Source organism: Balaenoptera borealis (genome assembly GCF_965194805.1).
Source record: "Balaenoptera borealis genome assembly, chromosome: 11".
Classification (NCBI taxonomy): domain Eukaryota; kingdom Metazoa; phylum Chordata; class Mammalia; order Artiodactyla; family Balaenopteridae; genus Balaenoptera; species Balaenoptera borealis.
In genome coordinates, this window is record NC_138868.1 from 31,739,032 (window position 1) to 31,760,608 (window position 21,577).

At 38.5% G+C, this 21,577-nt stretch overlaps 1 protein-coding gene across 4 annotated transcripts in view; it reads right to left on the reverse strand.

Annotated features, from left to right (window-relative positions):
* BBOX1 (gamma-butyrobetaine hydroxylase 1) overlaps positions 1-17,470 on the reverse strand; it is an 81,540-nt gene extending 64,070 nt beyond the window's left edge. Inside the window, exons 1-4 of one of the 4 annotated variants that reach the window (XM_082342489.1) lie at positions 17,146-17,470; positions 16,679-16,957; positions 10,195-10,451; positions 8,856-8,970 (exon numbers count right to left, since the gene is read on the reverse strand). In XM_082342489.1, the coding sequence (XP_082198615.1) occupies positions 8,856-8,970; positions 10,195-10,413 (334 nt within the window). In that variant the 5' untranslated portion in view covers positions 10,414-10,451; positions 16,679-16,957; positions 17,146-17,470. Of the gene's footprint in view, positions 1-8,855; positions 8,971-10,194; positions 10,452-16,678; positions 17,062-17,136 lie in introns of those variants that run through there. The other 3 variants (XM_082342491.1, XM_082342488.1, XM_082342490.1) reach the window with 3 other exon arrangements.
* Between the last annotated feature and the right edge of the window lie 4,107 nt (positions 17,471-21,577).

Below are 21,577 nucleotides of genomic sequence, written 5' to 3' on the forward strand. Positions count from 1 at the left end.
AGACTGGCAAAGGAGTAGGGGAAGAGGAAGGGGAGGAAGAGGGTGTATGATGTTGGTAGTTCAGATAGAGGGTTGGTGGTGGAGGTAGTGAGATGTGGATGGATTCTGGATTGTTTTGGTAATAGGTTTAGTAGATTTTCTTGACACATTGGGTGTGTAGTATAAGGGATAATGAGGAGTCTAGGATGATCCTGCTGCCTGAGAGATGGGGTTGCCATCAACTGAGATGGGAACGACTGTGTGTGAAACAGGATTATCTAAGGCCATCTGCTCCCATCAGAGGATTCACCTTTTCTCTGGTTTTCCTCATTTTTTCTTATTGCTCCAAGTAAATCACTTTATAAATCTCCTTTTTGGTTGTCCATCATATACTGTGCTTGACCAATTTGTTCTGGGCTAGAAACTTCCATCATGTCTCAGTGAAGTTAGAGTTGAGAGACTCTGCTTCCTCCTTGCATGAGCACATTGTTCCCTTTAGATACCTTTCCTCTGTCTTCCTTATTCATATTATCTGTTTTCTATATGGTGATGGGACTGCATCTAGATGGGTCTGGAATTTTTTTCATCCAGGTATCTACGTTTGTACATGAAATATATCAACTGAGTGCTGGTATTTTCATCTGTAGTGATCCTTAACTAACTAGTAGATAACTCACCACTTTTCCCCAAGTTTGCTGATCATCCCAGCTTCAGTAAACATTTTTACAGCACTGATTGGAATTAGGGTCATAGTTGACCAGTCTTTTCATTGCCTTCCTTAGTATTATTTAAAGGAAACTATCTGTCAGGTAGGTAAAAATTTGGCCCAGACTTCAAACCAATGTCTGAATAACTAAAATCCTTTTCGTGGCAATAATTCACCTCTGAGTCACTCTCAATAAACACTCTCAAGTGTTTAATTGGGATTATACATGATTATTCGTCAAGTAAGGGGAACTCACGCATAAGAGGTGATCATGCCACTGTTGTTTCTCTCTCCTGACCTTACCTAAATGCTCTTTACTATGCCTCTGTTATGTTCATGGCTCTCTAAGTAGAAGGAGAAGGGGAGGGAAAGACCTAACAGGGTTTGAACATCCACAGTGTGGCAGGCACTGAGCTAAGCAAAGTACTTACATTTTCCCATTTTTTCTTCACATCCTGGAGCTGAGAGGCATTGCCTCTTTTACATATGGAAAAAGTAAGAGTCAGATTATTTATGACACAAGGTCAAGTTCACAGAGCAGAAAGTCAAAGCCCCTCTGCTGACTCCAAAACTGTTCTCCTTTCGAAACACTGTGTTGTTTCACGGGGGGAAGCACTTTCCTAGCAGACCACATTCTTTCACTTCTTCTCCTAATGAATTCTAACAAAATTCTTTTAGAAAAATATATATGCTTCCATTGTTATATTATAGCTTTGCATTTTAGTGTTACCAGTGAAATTATGTCCATTTCCTGGGCTTGCTTTCTTTCTGGCCTTTATTTTGTAGTTTGACTTGGGGATAAATATAAATATAGGGTAGGTTGGTAAAGGGCTTCTTTGGGATGTGAGTTGGACCTTGCAGGATGGAAAGGTGAAGTTTGGCCAGACAGAAAGAATAGAATAAGTGATCTGAGAAACTAACGGAGTTTGGACAAAAGTAAGAATCCACATGCTTGCTGAGGGGGCACTTGATTGTGGGATGATTAGAAAGTCCCAGGGAAGACTTTGGACTTTATTGTGCTGCAGTGAAACACCAGAGCCAGGGGGGAAGAAAGATGATGGTGGGCATCGGGAAGATTACCCTGCAGAGTTGTGCAAGCTGGGAGTGAACACAGAGGCCATGTTATTTCAGTAATTCAGGTGTGAGATAATAAAAGCCTTCCACTAAGTTGTTGGCAAGAAGGACAACCTATACAACTTTTTCCCCCTAAAACCTTTTGAATGTCAGTCTTCTCTGGGCAAACAGGCGATGTGCATGGAAGCTTGACAGCTAATGGAAAAAGGGAGAAAGAATTTTACTAATAGGATTCTACATTTTTTTGTTTCATATGTTTCATTGAACAGTAAACATATACTGTTCAAGAAGTTCAAGAAGCCTCTCAAGGCTGTTCTCTGTAGTTATTTACAACTGCTTTTAAGGGAAACTTGTGAAGATGAAGTGAGTTAATATGTAAAGTGAGACATTGTTTTTCTCTCAACATGGTGCTACTCAAGGTGATAAGTAGGTACCATCATGCAGTTAAAGATTTAGGGGCATAGACAGGTTAAGTAAATTGCTCAAGATCACAGACCTAGAAAGACCTAAGTTCAAGAGCACTTTTAATTTCAGTGCTACACTGCTCTTTTGATTAAGAGCAAAGTTACAGATTGAGAAAAATACAGAATTTTGAGGAAAAGAATAAAGTTAGAGGATTCATTCAATGGAGCAGTGATTAAAAATTATTTATCTAATTTGCTCAGCTAGATATTAGGCAAATACACAGAATGGGTAAATAGCAACATCAAAATTCTTTTTAAAAATCAATTTTTTTCCTACAGGGATAGAAAACTTTAAAAAGAAATTAAAAATCAATGTTTTCCATGGGCATATTTGAAAGTTTGGGAATGGAATCTTAAGGGAGAAATTTAAGTACGATGAAGATATCTACTATCCCAAGACTATAGTTGTTCTGCTGTGTTCTGTCATCTTGAAGAACAAAGTAGAACCAGAAGTGAGAAGTAATTGTTTATAACTTATGTGTAGGTTTGGTAAAAGTGAAGCCAGCATATAAAGCAATCCAACTTTACTTCTTGAAATTGCCACACTTTGGAATTTTCTAAATTTATAAATTCTAAATTTGCAGTCCAATTGCCAATGTTATAAAACTTATTCCTGGGCTGCAAGAAAAAGTAAGTCTTGTTTGTGAGAAATGGAAGTTCTTCACTCACTGAAAAAAGCCCACTCTACCCTGTTTGAAAAGAAAAAGGAAGGAAAAGAAATAAATTTACTTTAGTGTAACTCTAGAAATTACTTTTCCAAGAGTAAAAAAAGTTGGTATATTTTTCTTAATTTTTGATGTGGTAAGTATACTGAAAAAATATGAAAAGGGAATACAACATAATAATTCTTCCTTAAAATAGATTTGTTTTAGGTTCTCAAAAATATCCTCAAACTTTTTCAAGTCTTTTAAAGATATCAGCTTTTGAAGACACCAGCTTTTCAAAATACTATTTCACACTAACATTGGATGATGACATGATACTTTGTTTTATGAAGTTGTTAAGTAATAAAAAATGATTTTTTAAAAAGAATATAATTAATGTTTCTTAAATTATAAAAAGTAATAGATATAGTACACAGGCCTTTTTTCCCCAGTATTTCTGTAATGTATCTAGTTGTAAAATAGACATCTTTAATATTGGGTTGGACAAAACGTTTGTTCGGGTTTTCTATAACATCTTACGAAAAACCCGAACAAACATTTTGGCCAACCCAATACTTCTCTCTGAGTATGTGGTTATGTATTTTCTAATTGGAGGTATGGATGGAGATGAGAAAAGGCAAAAGCAAAAGGATTTGACCTAGAGTTTACAAGTGGAATCAAAAACTAGGCAGATGGCTGTGGGAACAACCTGCAGATTCGGGGCCTCTGCTGGGTACACAGCACTTCAGGGTACTTCCCAGGCTGTGAATCTCCCATCTTGTACTCAGTGACTCACAGTCCATGGAGGGTTATTAGACCCTTTACATATTACGCCCATGTTTACCAAGTACAATGCAGAAACTGAGTGGGATAAATGATATGTAATTCAGAAAAGAACAAGACACATTGGAAGACATCACTATGGCACAGAGAAAAAGTGAAGCAAAGTATGCATTTGTAAACTCACAAGCATTTAAGATACCTGTATTCGTTTCATCAAAACCCCAAAGACATTTCTCTGAAAGTCAATAGGTTCATTTCACATATGGCAGGCAAAGTAGAATACAGACTTGCTTCTTAAACTTACGAAGACTTTGAACCATTCTCCCACCTGTGCATCAGATAGTGTGAGCCTGGATGACTTCAGGGAAGGAATTTTTATAAGGTCTTTCTTGGGAAGGGAATGTATTTTGGTATGTGACATGGTGAATTGATTGCTCTAATGCAGCTGATTTAACAGAGCTCTTCTGAAGCCATTCTGACCTGGCAGTTCTGATACAGTTGGAACATTCTAAGGCAGCTTGAAACAAACAAACTCCCAGTCCTTTTTATAATTACCAAGTAATATGTGAAACAAATGCCCTCACCCATCCCTGACGTGCACTGCAGATTCCCACCTCTAGGGGTTTAAGAAAGGCAGAAGAATGGGGCAAAGCTTAGGGACATGGGTGCAATATTACATGGGAGTTAGGCATGTTTATTGTGTACATTACTTGTTAATTTTTTAAAAAGATAGTGATTTTTTTCTCTTTTGGAAAATTTCTGTAAAAATAGCCTGGGTACCAAACCAATTCTGTTCTTTGCACTATAATAGAAAGCTTCGTCTTCAACGAAACACATGCCATCTGTAAGAAAGGGGGAGCTCTGTTTTTTGTTTTTTGTTTTTCACCATGTGCAAGGCACAGAGATCTTAGAGGGACCTTATATCTCCTTGAGAGTTTTCACTCCTCTTGTGGCATATTCCTTTCGAAACAAAGGAGGGAGTCATAGCTATGCACCGAAGGGTTGTAGTCTGATAAAGTACACAGGTGAAGACTTGCTCTGCTAAAGTGGGGCATATTGAAACGAGGGGAAATATCCTTCTCTGACCGTGCAATGTACTCACTCCCTGCACTGCTGAGAAAACTGAGCAGACCACTTCCATAGAACAAAAGATTTTCTTCAAATTACCACATTTTAAATCTTAATTTGCAATGACAAATACTATTGATGTCAGAGAATAATATACAAACATTTCAGTACCAATTCAAGGAGACAGATAGGAAAACAAGCATTCATTCTGCCTCTGAGTGTTAATAAGAAGGACAGATATTTAGGTTCATATATATAAGATCATGCTATGGATTGATTTTTTTTCCCATTTTAGACTTATCAATTTTATTTTGGGAATTTTGCATCATGAAGTTAGTCACAAAAAATGAGTGTATAATTATGTCAATTTCACATGGAGGCTAAAAAACAATTACATTAAAAAATCTTCGTATTTCCAATGTTTTATTAAAGTCTTCCATTTCATCCACCTATCTGGAAACATTCACATGTGAGGCTTCAACAGTCTGGTTTTAAATTGGTAGAGATTAGAGGGCCGGCAACCTCCTGTCCTCCAGGTCAATATATGTTTCTCTTGAGTACAAATTCTACCCCCATCCTCTCTGCTACTTCCCTAGTTTAAGGTCTTAATGGCTCTTACAGGACGATTTCTAGGCCATGCTATGGTTACCCTGCTCCCAGGCACTCCCCACGCCAATCCATCCAGCACAGATGACCATGACCAAGACCTTTCTACAACACAGCACTGATCACTTCACCGTCTTTAGTAAGATAAGTACAAACCAAGAACCAAAGGGGTACACTGGAGGGGGAGAGAATGCATCAAGAGAAAAAGGAAGCTAAGAAGACATTCACAACCTTGTAGGCATTTACGAAATTATATGCATTTGGTAAAAATCAGAAAGATACAACTCTGAAAATATAAAATGCATCCTAAAGAAAATAAGTAAAGCAATCTTCTTAAACTTATAAAAACCTTAAACTCATTTCTCTGGAATTTTAGGAAGAGAATCAGCCTGAGAAACTAATGGAAGGAAACATACTTGACCTCTGTGCTGAGCAAACTTCCTTGCCTAAGGGTTTAGGGCTAAACTTCTTAGTAGGGTACTTAAGCCACTTCCTTCCTTGTTGCCTAACAATTTTAACTTCACCCATATTTTAAACTAATTGCAGTTTCCTACACCTACCCTGCTCTTTTATGCTTCTCTGATTTTCTACATGCCCTTTTCTCTGTTGAGAATTTCCTTTCCTTCTATCTTTGACAGATCCTTCAAAACCCAGCTCAAGTATTAGCTCTTATTTGAGTCCCATTTCCTTGTCTCTTCAGAGTCCTTCTACATTCTAGTTAACCTTCTATGCACACTTTCATGTACTTAAAATGATGTACTATACTTATTTGTTTCCGTGGCTAGTGTCCCCTCCTAGACTGGATAAATCCTCTAGGGCAGAATCCATGTCTTTTTAAAACTCGGTATTTCCTTACAGCTTCTCACACAAGATAGGTGCGCGATATACGTGCAGTTGAATAGAAATTTATGACAGAATAATCATTACCAATGCCTTCTTTCCAGCTGTGGCTGTCCCATGACAAAAGTTTCTTTCTGGCTGATGTTTTTTTCATTTTTGAGTTCAACATCTAGTGCCAAGTGAAGATCAAGTAAAAGTGATCTGCATCTTGACGCCAGATTTTAAAAGTCTTTCCTCACTCTAAGGAAAGAGCAGCAGAGGAAACATCGCCACTGAGGACTAAAAACAAAATTCTTTGAGAAATGTAACTGAGTTTGTTTACTTGTTCTGAGTATGAATGTTTGAAAATATGCAATGGCAGGGAAATAAGGTGTCAAATTCTACAGGCAAAAAGCCATAGAAGCAATATTTCAAAAATGGTCCATTAATTTCTTCTTTCACCTACCAACTGCACAGCTTGAGAATATATTTTCAAAATCTGATCTTGTTTTAAACCATTAAAATAGTTTCCGTTGTCTAAATAGCAGCCAGTCCTCCTTATATTATTCATGATTGCAGCCTGTCAGCGTGACTAGTTTTTTCCACTGTTTAACTGAATGTAGTATCATTTCCATCCTGCTACTGCCTGATAGTACTGAGAAATGTAAGCTATAAAACTGAACTCATCAAGAAATATTAATGGAGGAGGTGGCCGTATACTTTTACAATGCTTAAAAGCATAAGCTGTAATAATAAAAAGTTGGCTTTTATTCCCTGAAATAATCAAAAGAAGAACTCGAAGGAAATTAGAGTAAAATCCAACGGGATTACAAAATTAGGGCAGAGTTAAGGAAAAATATTTTGAGTACCAGAAGAAATCTAAAATAAATAAAAAATAATAATATACTTGTGATATTGCTATTTGACCCAGATAGTTGCCACTCAGTTTTGTAATTGAAGACTCTTTGAAGAATCTAGCAAAGCACTCACTGGGGGAAGGCAGGAAAAACAGATTTCCCTGGATATCCATCTGGATTCCACCAGCTAGCTGGACTAGATAAAGAGGAAAATGGATTCCTGGTGGTTTAGACAGAAAGCACTAGAGCAAAACATCGTCAGTTGTCAGAATGTTGAGATTAAGAGAATGGAGGAAGCTAGCTCTTGATAAGACTGGACTATGCTTGAACAGGAAGGGGACCACGTCATACCCTATTGATAACCATGGGACAAGGTGAAGCTGTGGGGCTCAAGTTGGCTATTTAGTAACAACTCCACACCCAGTAAACTGTTGTAAGTCTAACATTGAAAACCACGCGGTTACCACACATGTTTGAGAATTTCAGATTTGAAAGGAGTAAGGTAAAATCTCTATCTTGGTGTATGACCCAGAAATCCCAGAAGAGGTGTGTGTAAAATCCAACAAGGCTGGTCAGTTGCCCAAAGGGACAGTGGTCCGATATATCTGGTAAACAGCGGAAAAGAATGTTCAGGGAAAGTTGGCTTGTTAGTGTGTTTGTAGAAGTCAAGGTTCTAGTAAATACATATGAATCAGCATGTTTTCAGAATTTGAAAACATGAATTTGTGGACCTTTGACCCACATCATCTTATGACACAAATCTTCAAAATACACAGAGGGCAAAGTATTAATACTTCCCACTTCTCCCCAGCACCTCTGTTTGAGCTGTATTACTGTGTATCTCCAAAAAGTCGTATTTAAAAAATAACTTTTTATCTATATTAAGTATTTACTTTGTCTCTCAGATCAAAAATTCAGTCTTCTTCATAGAGAACAGACTCATAGTTGCCAAGGGGGAAGTGGAAGAAGGATGGAGTGGGAGTTTGGGGTTAGCAGATGCAAACTATTATATATAGGATGGATAAGCAACAAGGCCCTTCCGTATAGCACAGGGAACTATATTCAATATCCTGTGATAAACCATAATGGAAAAGAATATAAAAAAGAATGTATATATATATATATGTATAACTGAATCACTTTGCTGTACAGCAGAAATTAACACAACATTGTAAATCAACCATACTTCAATAAAAAAAGAAAACAGACTGAAAGGAAATTTAAAAAAAAACCAACAAAGAATGAAGTCTTTCTTTTCGACCGAATCTGTCTACTGGAGATTTTCTGAATGTTTCTGTGTTCACAAATTCCCTTGGGATTCATATAAACTCTCCCCAAGCAATTTGCTGTGCACAAGCCTGACACACATATACACACACACACACACACACACACACACGCTCACATGCACACTCAATGTTGTCAACGTTGTGTATATTATTTCATGAGGTTCATGGATCACATAGTTTTATGTGATGCCAGCTTAGGAATTTCTGCCTTGTTGATTTTGTGTGGTTCTTGTCTTAGATAAAATTATTAAGGGCAAGTCTGCCTCTGGTTCATCCTGCTCCTTTGCAGGGAACACTTATGGAGTGTCTACGGTGTGCCAGTTTTTGTGTTAGATGACAAGGATAAATATTTGCTGCGTTTCTTTTCTTTCTGTCTCTTTAGAATGTCTAGAACTGCTCTATGTTTCTTTCCATCTCTACCTACATGATCTGTGTTGGTAAATCATTAAACGTTCCACGTATATTACAATAATATTTTAACCAAAGCACAAGGGTTTTAATTTGCTTCTGAGCAAATTTCTTACTGGACAAGTTTTAAAGGACATTGAAGATCATAGCAAGGTTACCTGGCAAAAACAATTCTCTCTGGAGTTTTTCTCTGGCCTGCTGTGAAAAGCATCTTTTCTTCAGCCAATCAGCTTCATATTCACTGTAGTGGTCGTTTGGCCACGTGATATGAACCTTATAATACAGAAAGCAAATATCACGTAAACGTATATTATGCTTCTATGTACTTTGGTTCTCCACTCTTGCTGTTTCTGAATGTTATTTAAGGTTATCAGGGAATAGAATTAGCCCTTGCTCTTTTTTCTTTCTGTTTTTTAACTTATATACTCACAGGCATAGAATAAGCTTTTGGAAAACAAGGAAACTGAAAGCCAAGGGAATACAGCTGAGATCTGAGGCCCTTTAAATATCACAAAGAAATAAAACCTGGCTAGATCTGAGTTCTTGTTCTATATTCTGAAAACCTGTGGTCCCTAAACTTTCTGTGATGACTTGAAGTTAGAGATCAATTAATATTCCTGCCAAGAGTGTCAGAAATAGTAATGATGATGATGAGGCAGATAGTAATAGTAAGAATATAACCATTTTGAGTGTATACTCTACAATGAGCACTATAAATATAACCCACTTAGTCCTCATACAACTTGAGGGAGAAGCAATAACTAATATTCACCTTTTTCAGGTGAGCAAAGTTAAGAGGAAATAACACGTCTAAGATCCCACAGCTAGCAAGCAGCGAACCCTGCGGGTAAAGTCCTTAATTCGAGATGGAGACAGGAGTGGGAGAGGAGGACCTTGCTGGTCACACTTGTTCTTCTGATAACTATCTTGGCAAATTTGGAAGAGAGAAACACAGGGTGAGGCCATATCTAGTTTGTGGTTTTGACAGCTACGCTCTCAGGAATCCCATGCAAAGCCTTACACATTTACTCACGAATTTGACTAAAAATACTCATCAATACGAGTTTTTGAGTGCTCACCATATGCCAGCCACATGCTAAGATTTTTACCCGTATTAGCTCATTGAATCTTCACATCATCTCTAGGAACAAATTTTGTTAGTATCCCTCGTTTCTAGATGAGTAAACTGAAGCCCAGGGGCATTCCTTTTATTAGAGACATAGTTTGATTGTGCCTTCAAGGCTGCCACTCACTGAAGGAATAATGAGCCACACTGTACATTTTATTAAAAATAATAGCAGTAGTAATAAAAATAGTAATAATAATAGCAGAAGCTTCCATTCAGTAAGCATGTGGACTTTGCACCAAGGACTATGCAATCACGGTTTTACATATAAAATATGATCAAATAAAATATAATTCATTATGTAAATTATTGGAGACTAGTTCCTTTATTTAAGGTGAGAGAGAAGGGAGAGATAATTTAGAGATAGTTACCTTTTTCCTGTCAAACGTCAAGCCTTTGATACCGATGTTCACATCAAGAGCTTCGATGAGAAGTTTCCGTGCTTTTGCAGAATCCAGGTAGCAGTCGGGACACTGACAGTTGTCCCTCAGCCAAACAGCGGGGTAGACAGACTCTGCACCATCCTGCCAGAGGATTCGCATCAAATGAGCCCCATCCAGCGCTTCTGCCTTTTGGATGGCACAGTGCATGTTTCTGGTCCTTGAGGGTAAATCTTGTCAGCTACCTGCTATGACAAATCAGTGTTAAAAGGACTCTCAGGAAGATCGGCTCTGAACTTGACTTCAGTTCAAATGGACTCTGGCTTCTGCTATTTGCTTGAGTTTGCGGTTTCACTTATCAATGCTAGGACCTTTGTTCTGATGAATTTCATGAGCTGTAAACAGAAACACAGTGACTAAAAGTAAACAAGATAAACGTGCTGAGTCAGGATCCAGATGAAAAGAATTCCTTGTTTTTCTCACAGTAATTTTAGATAATAAGTTCAGAACCAATGACACAGGCACTTTTATGTTTGCATAAAAGCTCTGGAAATTTTTTAAGGGAGAAAAATACTCCACAAATTGAAAGTGTAATAATCATACCTGTGCTATTTTAACTGATGCCCAAGTACACTGGCTCCAGCCAAACTAAATATTTTCTATTGTTCAACCTCCATACTTTCAAATCTCGGTTCCTTGGCTCATTCTGCCCCCATTGCTTGGGATGACCTTTCACAAACTTTTCTTTTCATGAGCCAACCTATCTGTATCCAGATGATCTGACAAATAGAGGCTTAAATAAGCAAGGAGTTTATTTTTCTTGTGTGAAAAGAAGTCCCAACATGACTGTCCAGTAATGGTAATGTGATTTCACAGAACCATGGGAAGCCCAGGCTACTGGTAGATTTTCTCCTTCTACTTCTTGCCTCATGTTTGCAAAATGACTGCTGCATCACCGATACCACATCTACATTCCAGAGAGGAAGAAGGGAAAAGGGAAAACATTATGTGGCAGCTAAGTGTACCTCATTTTTAAACATTTCCCCATCTAGCGACTTTCAAGTATATTTCACTGACCAGAATTATATCACAATCTAACCTTAGCTACAAGGGAAGCTGGGAAACATAGCTGTTTACTAGTCACATGCTTGCTCTGCAGAAATCAATGTTTTATTAGGGAGGAAGGAAAATAAGATAGAATTAATATGCATTCAGCAGCATTGATCACATCCTTTAAGACTTACTCATATAGACATCTTTAAGGAGGCGTTTTGGAGCCTTTCAGACAACTATCAATGCCATTTGTGCCCAGTCTTCCTTATTTTTTGTTTACTTTCATAATTATCTCACTTTTTTTTTGAGGTCTGAAACTTCATGGTGATCTTTGTATCCTCTACTGCACACATAGAAGATATTTAATATATATTTGAATGACAACTCTAGCTTTACATATGAGGAGGAAAAATAGAACTCTATTCTATATTTAAGTAAGATTTTATCTACTGAAGTAAAAGCATGACTTACATAACTTGATCAAGGACAGGCAAACTACTGCCTGTGGGCCAGAAGTTTTTGTACAGCCCATGAGGTAAGAATAGCTTTTTCATTCTTATAAGGTTTGAAAAAATAAAACAAGAACATGTGACAGGAAATGTATACAGTCTGCAGAGCCAAAAAATATAATATTTGCCCTTTTACAGAAAATATTTGCCAACCTCTGAGCTAGAGAAAAATTTACTATGTTTACTTTTTTTGTTCTTATGTGTTATATGCTATTTAAGGGTCTGGTTATATTATCCCAAATTAACTGGAACCATCACTGCCCAGTGAAAAATCTATGCCAATTACCCAAGTAAACAGCAGGAGAAAGAGGTTGGGGAATATCAGAACACAGATGATACTATCTTAAGTTCTCCCAAGGAGTAACACAATTAAGGAAAAAAATCCTTCTTATTTTTATCATTAAACTTTCATGTGTATCAGTGTATATTCTAAGCTTAACTCATTGTCAATAAAGTGTTGATTAATGAGCTTGAAAATGTCTTGGTAGAAAGGATTTTTATAAATTTCACACATTGAATTTTTTTTTAACATTTTTATTGGTGTATAATTGCTTTACAATGGTGTGTTTCTGCTTTATAACAAAGTGAATCAGCTATACATATACATATATCCCCATACCCCCTCCCTCTTGCATCTCCCTCCTACCCTCCCTATCCCACCCCTCTAGGTGGTCACAAAGCACCGAGCAGATCTCCCTGTGCTATGCGGCTGCTTCCCACTAGCTATCTATTTTATATTTGTTAGTGTATATATGTCCATGCCACTCTCTCACTTCATCCTAGCTTACCCTTCCCCCTCCCCTTGTCCTCAAGTCCATTCTCTACGTCTGTTTCTTTATTCCTGTCCTGCCCCTAGGTTCTTCAGAACCATTTTTTTTTTTTTAGATTCCATATATATGTGTTAACATATGGTATTTGTTTCTCTCTTTCTGACTTACTTCACTCTGTATGACAGACTCTAGGTCCATCCACCTCACTACAAATAACTCAATTTCGTTTCTTGTTATGGCTGAGTAATATTCCATTGTATATATGGGCCACATCTTCTTTATCCATTCATCTGTTGATGGACATTTAGGTTGCTTCCATGTCCTGGCTATTATAAATAGAGCTGCAATGAACATTGTGGTACATGACTCTTTTTGAATTATGGTTTTCTCAGGGTATATGCCCAGTAGTGGGATTGCTGGGTTGTAACACATTGAATTCTTAATGGATACATTGTTTGAAGGGTGCATCTCCTACCACAATAAATACTGTTCTGTACGTAACTTGGCACTGTGCCAAGTCCCACTAACTGTTGAAGTGATCACACCGATAGATGTATCTGCACTAACAGACACTAACTACAATCCAACCTTCCTTTTTAGGCTTTCTCTCTCTTTTTTCTTTATTTTTCTTCTTCTGCCTAGCAAATTTGAACTGGAGAGGGAAAGTGCATTCCCAGGTATTAGGGGAACCTGAGACTCTTCCCCCGAGCCCTCCTGAAATGGATGTTCTGAGGAGGGTATTTCGAGAGCGGTGGCCACATCAGGAGGGTGGTTGATGGAGGCTGCCTGAGGCACCTGGGAGAGGGTGGAAGAACTGGAAAGACCTGGGTGTTGCTGAAGTTAAATTGTTTGGGTATCTATGAAGGAACTTGGTGGGTTATTTCTACACTTCACAATTCCTTTCTCAACTTCATGACAAATGTGAATGGTAATCCAAACAAAAGCAGGGAGCAATGGGAAAATAGTTTCTTCCACTTTTCTTGATTTATTTAAAGCTGTATTGGGGCAAATGGGCTGAAAATTTAAACAGGAAGAAACCATCAAGGATCATCAGAACTTGAAAGCAGATTCTTCATGAAAATGAATAGGCCTGTACGTGTGTGTGATTTGTTGCAATCTGTTTTTCAATTTGACTTGTTAAAATTGAGCCCTGTTAGGGAGATCAGCTCAGAGCTTTGTGACCACCTAGAGGGGTGGGGTAGGGAGGGTGGGAGGGAGATGCAAGAGGGAGGGGATATGGGGATATAGGTATAAATATAGCTGATTCACTTTGTTATACAGCAAAAACTAACACAACGTTGTAAAGCAATTATACTTCAATAAAGATGTTAAAAAAAATTGAGCCCTGTTGAAGCATAATGACCATTTAGTTATTTGATAAACTGTTGTGTTTCTCTGAAGAAAAGAGAAAAAAAGAAAAAGAAAAAGTTTGATGCTCCTAGATATGTGTATATATATATATATATATATATATATATATATATATATATATATCTTTATATCTATCTCAGTGTGACCTTTTTGCTGAATTAAAGAGGTCCTATAAAATGAAAATGTTTATTTATTTTATACTTAACTATTCTGCTTATTATTCACAATTATAATTTAGTTTATGAAATATCAGCTTGACTTTTGTGGGAGGAAGTAGTTTTACCTGTCCTGGAAAATAGACCTTGAATTGGGGTCAGGGGGGATTACAATCTGATGGGACAGATTTCTTTTAATTTCATCCCATCACTTGATGTGTATGTGTTATTGTTGTTTTTGTTGTTTTCCTTCCTAACTCACTTACCATATTTTTCCCTTTCAGAGTTATGGAAGTGTGTTTGGCACTCCTGTTTTGCACAACTAAATTGTTTTAGAGATTATCTTACTGAAGCCATGGGTGTGATTTTTGTCATCTTTAAAATTTTATAAACTCAAATTTTGTCAGCTGGTTTGGAAAATCAAGAAAGTAGCTCTGAAAGTTATTTTATGTATTGATCTTGCAAATAAAAGAAACTTAGAACTAGAACTCTCAGAGCTGGAAAGAAACAATCTTCAATATCACTGGGTTAAGTGGCCTCTTTTTTTATGCAAGGAAAGTGGAAGCTCAGAGATGTTGGGTATGATTTGTCCAAGCACATACTGCTGGCTAGTAGGAGAGGTTGTCCCAAACCTGGATTTGCCAGTCCAGTACACACATAGAAAGTGAACAACTTCTGGTTCTATACAACAGAGTGCAAAAATTCCTCAAATGCGAATTACAACTAATTTTGAATCAGAGGTTTTAGTTAGGATTCTCAGGAAGTTGATGTAGAAACTGCATTGTTACTATATATAAAATTAAAATTGCTGGAGATTAATAACATACACCTGAGAAGGCTGATTCATTTACTAGATTACTCACCCTCCAAAATAAAAGGCTGTCATTTTTGGACTGATTTTTATAATGGAAGACCAGATAGAGTGGACTCATGTTATCAAATGTCAGGATCTGTTAATATCTATTTTCTCTTCCTCTGGTGAGTCATCAGACTTGCTGTCATAGAACAGGAGTCTCTGTGTTTGACCTCCTGCTTTTAGGTATTAGGATCAAAAAAATGATCAAAATGCAAGAAACATGCAAATCATATGGGTAGGTGTGTGAGGTATATCACAAAACCATGTATTTAGCGCTTTTTATGTTCTAGCTGCTCTAATGATGCTTTTGATTGCATAAATCTTATTTAATCCTCCAGAACACACTGTGAGATCTGTGCCATCACTTCCCTTTTACAGATGATCTTAAGCTTCAAGAGGTAAAGAAACTGATTTGAAGGCAGAGGAAATAGAAATTGTGACCACTACACAGGACTACCTCATGGAGAATCTGTGGCTGAATAATTTTCCAGGCAATAACTTCAATTTACCAAAAAGGTACTATTAAAATAGCAGCTAACTCTCATGATTATTGGTTGTTGGTTGACTTCACCATCCGACATTTCATCATTGAAAGGAGAGGACAGGAAGAAGTTTTCAGACATTACACCATAAAGGCTTAAAATATTATTATTCCTTTATATACAAACTTTAACTCATAAAACTCAATTTCCACTCGGTAAGGTAGAAATTGACCAAACTGCATTTGTAGTGTGTGAACCTTAATATGGTTTGAATACATACATACTCTACTCATTACATTTGCTACCTAAGTCCTTTCAACTTTTAGAAGTTATTGCTTTTTTTTCTCTAACTTGATTTAATAAGTGGCTGAGTTACTTAATAATTCATGAATATACTCTCATGGGAATAATGAATTCTATGAAGCCATTAGTAAAACTGGCCCATTCTCTTGAGTAGGTTTACCCTTCTGACTGATCCCTTATTAAAAGCCACATTTTTTTTTTTAAGTATCACATTTTATGCAAACACTTCCTTCCTAAATTATAAAAAGGAAAATTTTAGCTTCAGTCTGGTGGCATTACTACATTCAGATTGAAACTCAAATTATCAATTCATTTGTTTACCAAGGTAAAACAGAGTACTGGGTCTAGATTTTAAGAAGGTTTCTAAATCTTTGAAACAGAACATATATTCGTTATGAAAAATTCTATGTTTTCAAATAAAATCAATTCAAAATACCTGTCATATGTCTTCTTGAGCTATATTCAGGAAGCAAAATAATTGAAAGAGGGCACAATAGCCTTAATTGACCAATATTCTAAAAAAGCATGTTACATTCAGTTTGGGGGCTTAACAAAGGGCCAAGCTATAATATACAGTCACTTTCTTTGGGCTGGGTTGTGCATTAGTTAGTGAACATTTCCAATTTCCAGCCAGAACCCTCCCTCCCCCATCACCCAGTCTACTTTTTAGACAGTATCCTCTCTGTGCCCTCTGTATGCTCCCTGGATCAGCTTAGGGACTGCAAAGTAATTTGACTACTAGACTAAGCCAAACATAATTGGGAAAAGGAAGTGCCAAGAAGCAATCAGATCCACTGCTTTCCAAAATCAAGCCTATTCCTAATGCCTGATGGACCATCCCCATCTCAGCCCACATGGCTGTGAGATACATGTGACTGGATTTCCAATTGTTTACTCCCCCCCCCACCCCGCCCCCAATCCGTAGACCCGAATGCACAAGCTCTTCAAAATAAGGGAAAGTTGAGCTCAATTATACCTGTTCTCAGATGTGCGTTGTGTGCCAAGTCATGCGAAATTTACCAAGGAAAGAAAACATCAGCTTTGATCTTCAATGTCCTTTGGGCAGGGAGCCTCCTTATGCCCGTCACCTTCCAGATATATCTGCCCCCAGTTTCCCTACGTCTGATGCAGTGCTCTGACTTGGAAGCCTTCCTGCTCCTGGCAGCTCCACTGCTGCCCTGCCCCCAGACACAGCTGAGGTTTGCAAATGAGGCAGGATGTCCCAATCTGAAGGTGTAGCAACTGCTGAAGGGAGCTTGGAGATTAAACAAACAAACAAAAAAAGTAAAGAGCTTTTATGGCCTAGAGGAGAAGGAGTTAGAAAGAGAAAATACTTAAACTTCTACTAGTGCCTAAAACCACAAAACCCCAGGACTCAGTGCAATGCATTGCCATAGTTAGAATCTTTCCCGGTAGAAGGAGAACAGTTCTCACCTGTCTTACCTCCTGCCGCTGAGCCAGCAGCAGCAAGTGAAGGAACTCCTTTACTCCTGTCTCACCTGTTCACAGCAGCAGCTTTATTGTTGAAAAACGCACTTGGAGAAAAGACATTGAGATGCACGTTTAACAGGGAGGAGCTACTAGCTCCCACCTGAGCAGAGATGAGGTGGTATCTCCGTGCCCATCGTGCCCATAGAATATTCCATATGAGTCTCTTTGGAGGGAGCTTGACTAGTTCTCAGGGGCTAGTAGGAAGGTTGGGATGGTCCCCCCCCTGAGCCCGATGCCCTCCTTTCTCTGCCGCTTTGGCTGGAGTGAACGGTAACGGCCAGAGAGCATGGGGCTTTTCTGAAGGCACCTGGTTGCCAAGTGACTTGACTCCCAACACACAGCCCTTAGGGCAACACAAGGGAAAGGCCAGGGTAGGCAGCCTGCCAGGGACCCAGAGCCTGGCTTCCGGGCCTTCAGTAGGTGTGTGCCCGGTGCAGGGGGAGAGCTGGTGGGCAAGTCTCAAGTCCTAGTTCTTAACGGGGGTCCAGATTCCAGTAAAAGAAGGTCTGCAGGTGGCAACTGAAGTCCAGGGAAGTGACCTATGAGCCCTCTGCCCTCCTCCCACCAAACACCACCCTTCCCAGGAAGACACCCAAAGAGCCTCCGCCCACAACTTGTTGATTCTTGCCTGAAGGACTCCACAGCTGTGAGACCCAGACAGGCAGCCACAGAAGAGCTAATGAGAGAGAGAAGGAGAGAGAGAGAGAGAGAGAGAGGGAATGCAGATCCACTCTCCGTAGCCTCTTCTAAGGTCTCCTGCCCAGGACAACTCCCCGCTTCCAGAACTGCAGCGTCCCCTCCATGAATGATGCCCTGTCAGCTCTTTCACAGTAAAGTTTAAACTGTGTCCCTTCATCAGTGGTCTCCTCCTCCATCTTCCATCCTTCCCTCCCCCAAGTCTCCAGGTCAAAAGACTGACACGCAGGAATCCAGTGAAATTCAGGCAGGTTTTGTTTCCCACATATGGGAGGAGAAGGTGTGTGGACATGGGGGTCCTTCCTCAGTGTTGCCAGCACTTTAAACCCACAGTAACTGAGATGATAGGTATGCCAGAAGCAATCAATTATATTTTAAACATTCAGATGACATAATATTGTAGAAATACACTCCATTGACTTTTTAAAATTTAATTTAATTTATTTCTTTATACAGCAGGTTCTTATTAGTCATCCATTTTATACACATCAGTGTATACATGTCAATCCCAATCTCCCAATTCATCCCACCACCACCACCGCCCCCTGCCACTTTCCCCCCCCTTGGTGTCCATACACTCCACTGACTTTTCTTTCACACTTTGTGCTTTAGTAACAATTACTGGAATAAATTAGGTAAATTCTGTTCTAGCTTTCAGAACATTGTTGAAAAAAATGGGTTGCATGAACATGGTTTCTAACAGAAGAGTGAAAGAAAACAAAACAACAATAAACAAACAAACCTGTTAAAGTTAAAGTCTAAACACCTGCACATAAAGAATTAATTCCCACATTGAAAGTGGACAGACAAATCCTTCTCTTGACTGTGAGAAGCCTCTTTAAGATTGAAAAAAAAAAAAATAAACGTTTCCCTGAGGCCTCTCTTCTATCTGTATTAACCTTTTACAGTTTTCAGCTTGCTTTCATATATGGTCTCTCAGTATACTATCCTGGCAGTGGCAAACAATATTAAAATTCTGGGTTTCAGATAGAGAAAATGAGACTGTAGAGGTTCATGGACTACAGAAGGTCACAAAACGCGCAAGAGGTGACATCCGTACCCAAGCCAGAAATGTTGATATTTTGCCCATGTGTTTCTTTTAGGTTTAGGCTGAAGAAAAGTTTATTTTAAAAGTTAATTCCATGTTAAGTACAGCTAATTGAACTTAAGTACAGCCAATGAGTTAGACATTAGAAACACATTGTAACTCCGTTTTTATTTTAAACAGAAATAGAATGAATGATGCCCTCATTTCAGTGAGCATGCACAAATGAAAGATGGTCTTGATTACTTGAAAGCCTTCTTTGGTGTTGTCCAAGTGGCAGGATTTGATGAGACTGAGCAAGATCTCACTCGCAGATTTGAAGGTGGGTGGTGTTTCCAGAGGAGGAAAGCCATTGGAGCCTGGAGACTCCAGTGGCAACATACCTGTATCATATGAAGCATCTGGTGATGTTAAGCAGGGTGACTTGGGCTTAAGAAAACATTGTTAACTGGCAGGACTCTAGTTTCAGTGAAATCTAGTGCCTATGGAAAGATTCTGCTGCTTATACCATTTCCACTTTTGAAGGAGGAAAAACTAATAGGATTTGCACCTGATACTTCCTATACAGTCAATAGATAGTAGCATTCTTTCTGTTTAAATTTTAGTCATTTCATAAAGGTTGAAAACTCAAAAAATATTTACTGATATTAAAAAGACTGTAATTTATACATACTTCTCTATAAAGAAGAAAACCAAAATGGCCCATAATCCCACTGACCTCATATTATTATTAAGAAAAATATGGAAATACAATCAATGAAAAGCCTTCCTTCTCTTTCTTTTGAATTACTTTTCCCAAAAGTAATAGCTGTTAATAATTTTTTTTAGTCTACACTGAAGTATTTACCATACATATGTGTAACCCAGTGGTATGCTGATAAGCACTGAAAAACCAGCTCTCTGTGCCCACAAGTTTCTAATTCTCAGGTAAATAACAAAAATACTTTCATTATCTAGGGTGATGGGACCCATGAGCAAGGAGCAAGCCCAGCCCAGAATTTGCAAAAGGACTCATTCAGGTAGGTAGAAGGAACACTTATATTGAGTGGGAAGCTGTCCTGAGTCCTTCCTCAGACATCATAACAAATACTGTGATGAAACGTAAATATTGGTAATCATTTTGTAAACTAAAATCAATAGCCAAGCTCTGAATTTTTAGTCATTCAATCTCCAAGAATTTAGTAATTTCTGAATAAATAATCTGTCCGTAAATAGTCACTATTAATCTTATGATTAATAGTCACTACTAATCTTAAAGAGGGGTGGTAATATAACCAATTTGATCTTGAAAATAATTTGTTTTAAATATTTAAATATTTGATATTTAAACTATTATACGTCCTCTTAGTGAAATATGAGCTCCATGAGGACTTTGAGACTTCTGTATTTAGTATCATTCTTAGAACAAACAATAGAGGACTCTACGCTGTGCCCTGTGTTTTAGGGGCCTCTACTCTGGCCCCCCTCCATCCATACCACTCCCCATAGGTGATTTCACGTGGGACCAGGGGACCCACCTGGAGCCTGTACCATCCCTCCATTCTAGATGATGCTCTGTGAACCCAGACCCTGACATTTCAGACCTGCAAAGACTTGTGTCTGCTACCAGGGTCTGTAACCATTCTCTTCTCTTGCGCTAGGCCACTGAGGTTGTACAGCACCCCTGATATGAAAAACCCTAGGTCCAAGGGGTGGTCCAGGGGCAGCTCTACATGTGTGTGTGGTGTGTAGATAGATGAGCTTACATGTGTTTTCTGGAGTGTCCACATGATCTTCCTCCCAGTGAAGGGTGAAATGTGAGATTGATGAGAAGTGGACAGAGCTGTGGCCTCAGGCTGCAGGCTGGGGGCTAGAGTCTAGGGGCTGGCTCTCCCTTCCCTGTCAAAGTCTGGTGCAGAACAACAGGAATCTGGGAATTATAAATTCAAACTTGGTCTCCTAGATTATTTTGAAGGTATATTTTTCAAGGTTGGGGGATAGAACATATTTTATTCAACAGTTAGGTTGTCATAAGCAGTGGTATGCTGGTAAATGTTTAACAAGAGGCTCTCTGAAAATAACAACAGCAACAACAACAATGAACCAATTTGTAGTGTTTTCCATTTGCCATGGTGTAAATTCTCCCACCACAGCCAAATTCAAACTGCCAATGCAACATTACTGAATGTGAATTTGGGAAGAGATGCATACAGTTGGCTCTCCTGAGCTGATAACAGCTGGATCTAGCACAGCGCTGTTTATGTAATAGGGAAAAACAAATCTGACTCCATATTAGATCTGTTCCTTTTACTTTAACCCTTGTGCTTAGTCATGCTGGCTTTGTATGATTTGTAAAAGAATGTTGCCTATAGCCTGAAATATACAGGATAGCCTACTCTCAGTGCTCTGACATTTAAGAGTCCATTCATTTAGAGATAAAAAGTTGCAGAACAGAGAACAACATTTGTTTCTTTGGAGGTTTATAGGAACATCATGACCTGATCTACCTGGACAGCAGCAAGAACAAAGGATTCTGACACCAAGAAGTTTGCAACAACTAACCATGCCTCCTCCCTCACCTTGCCTTTAAAGGTGCTTTGCTGAAACCCTTCAGGGAGTTCAGGGTTTTTTTAGGCAGGAAGCACCCATTCTTCTTGCATGGCC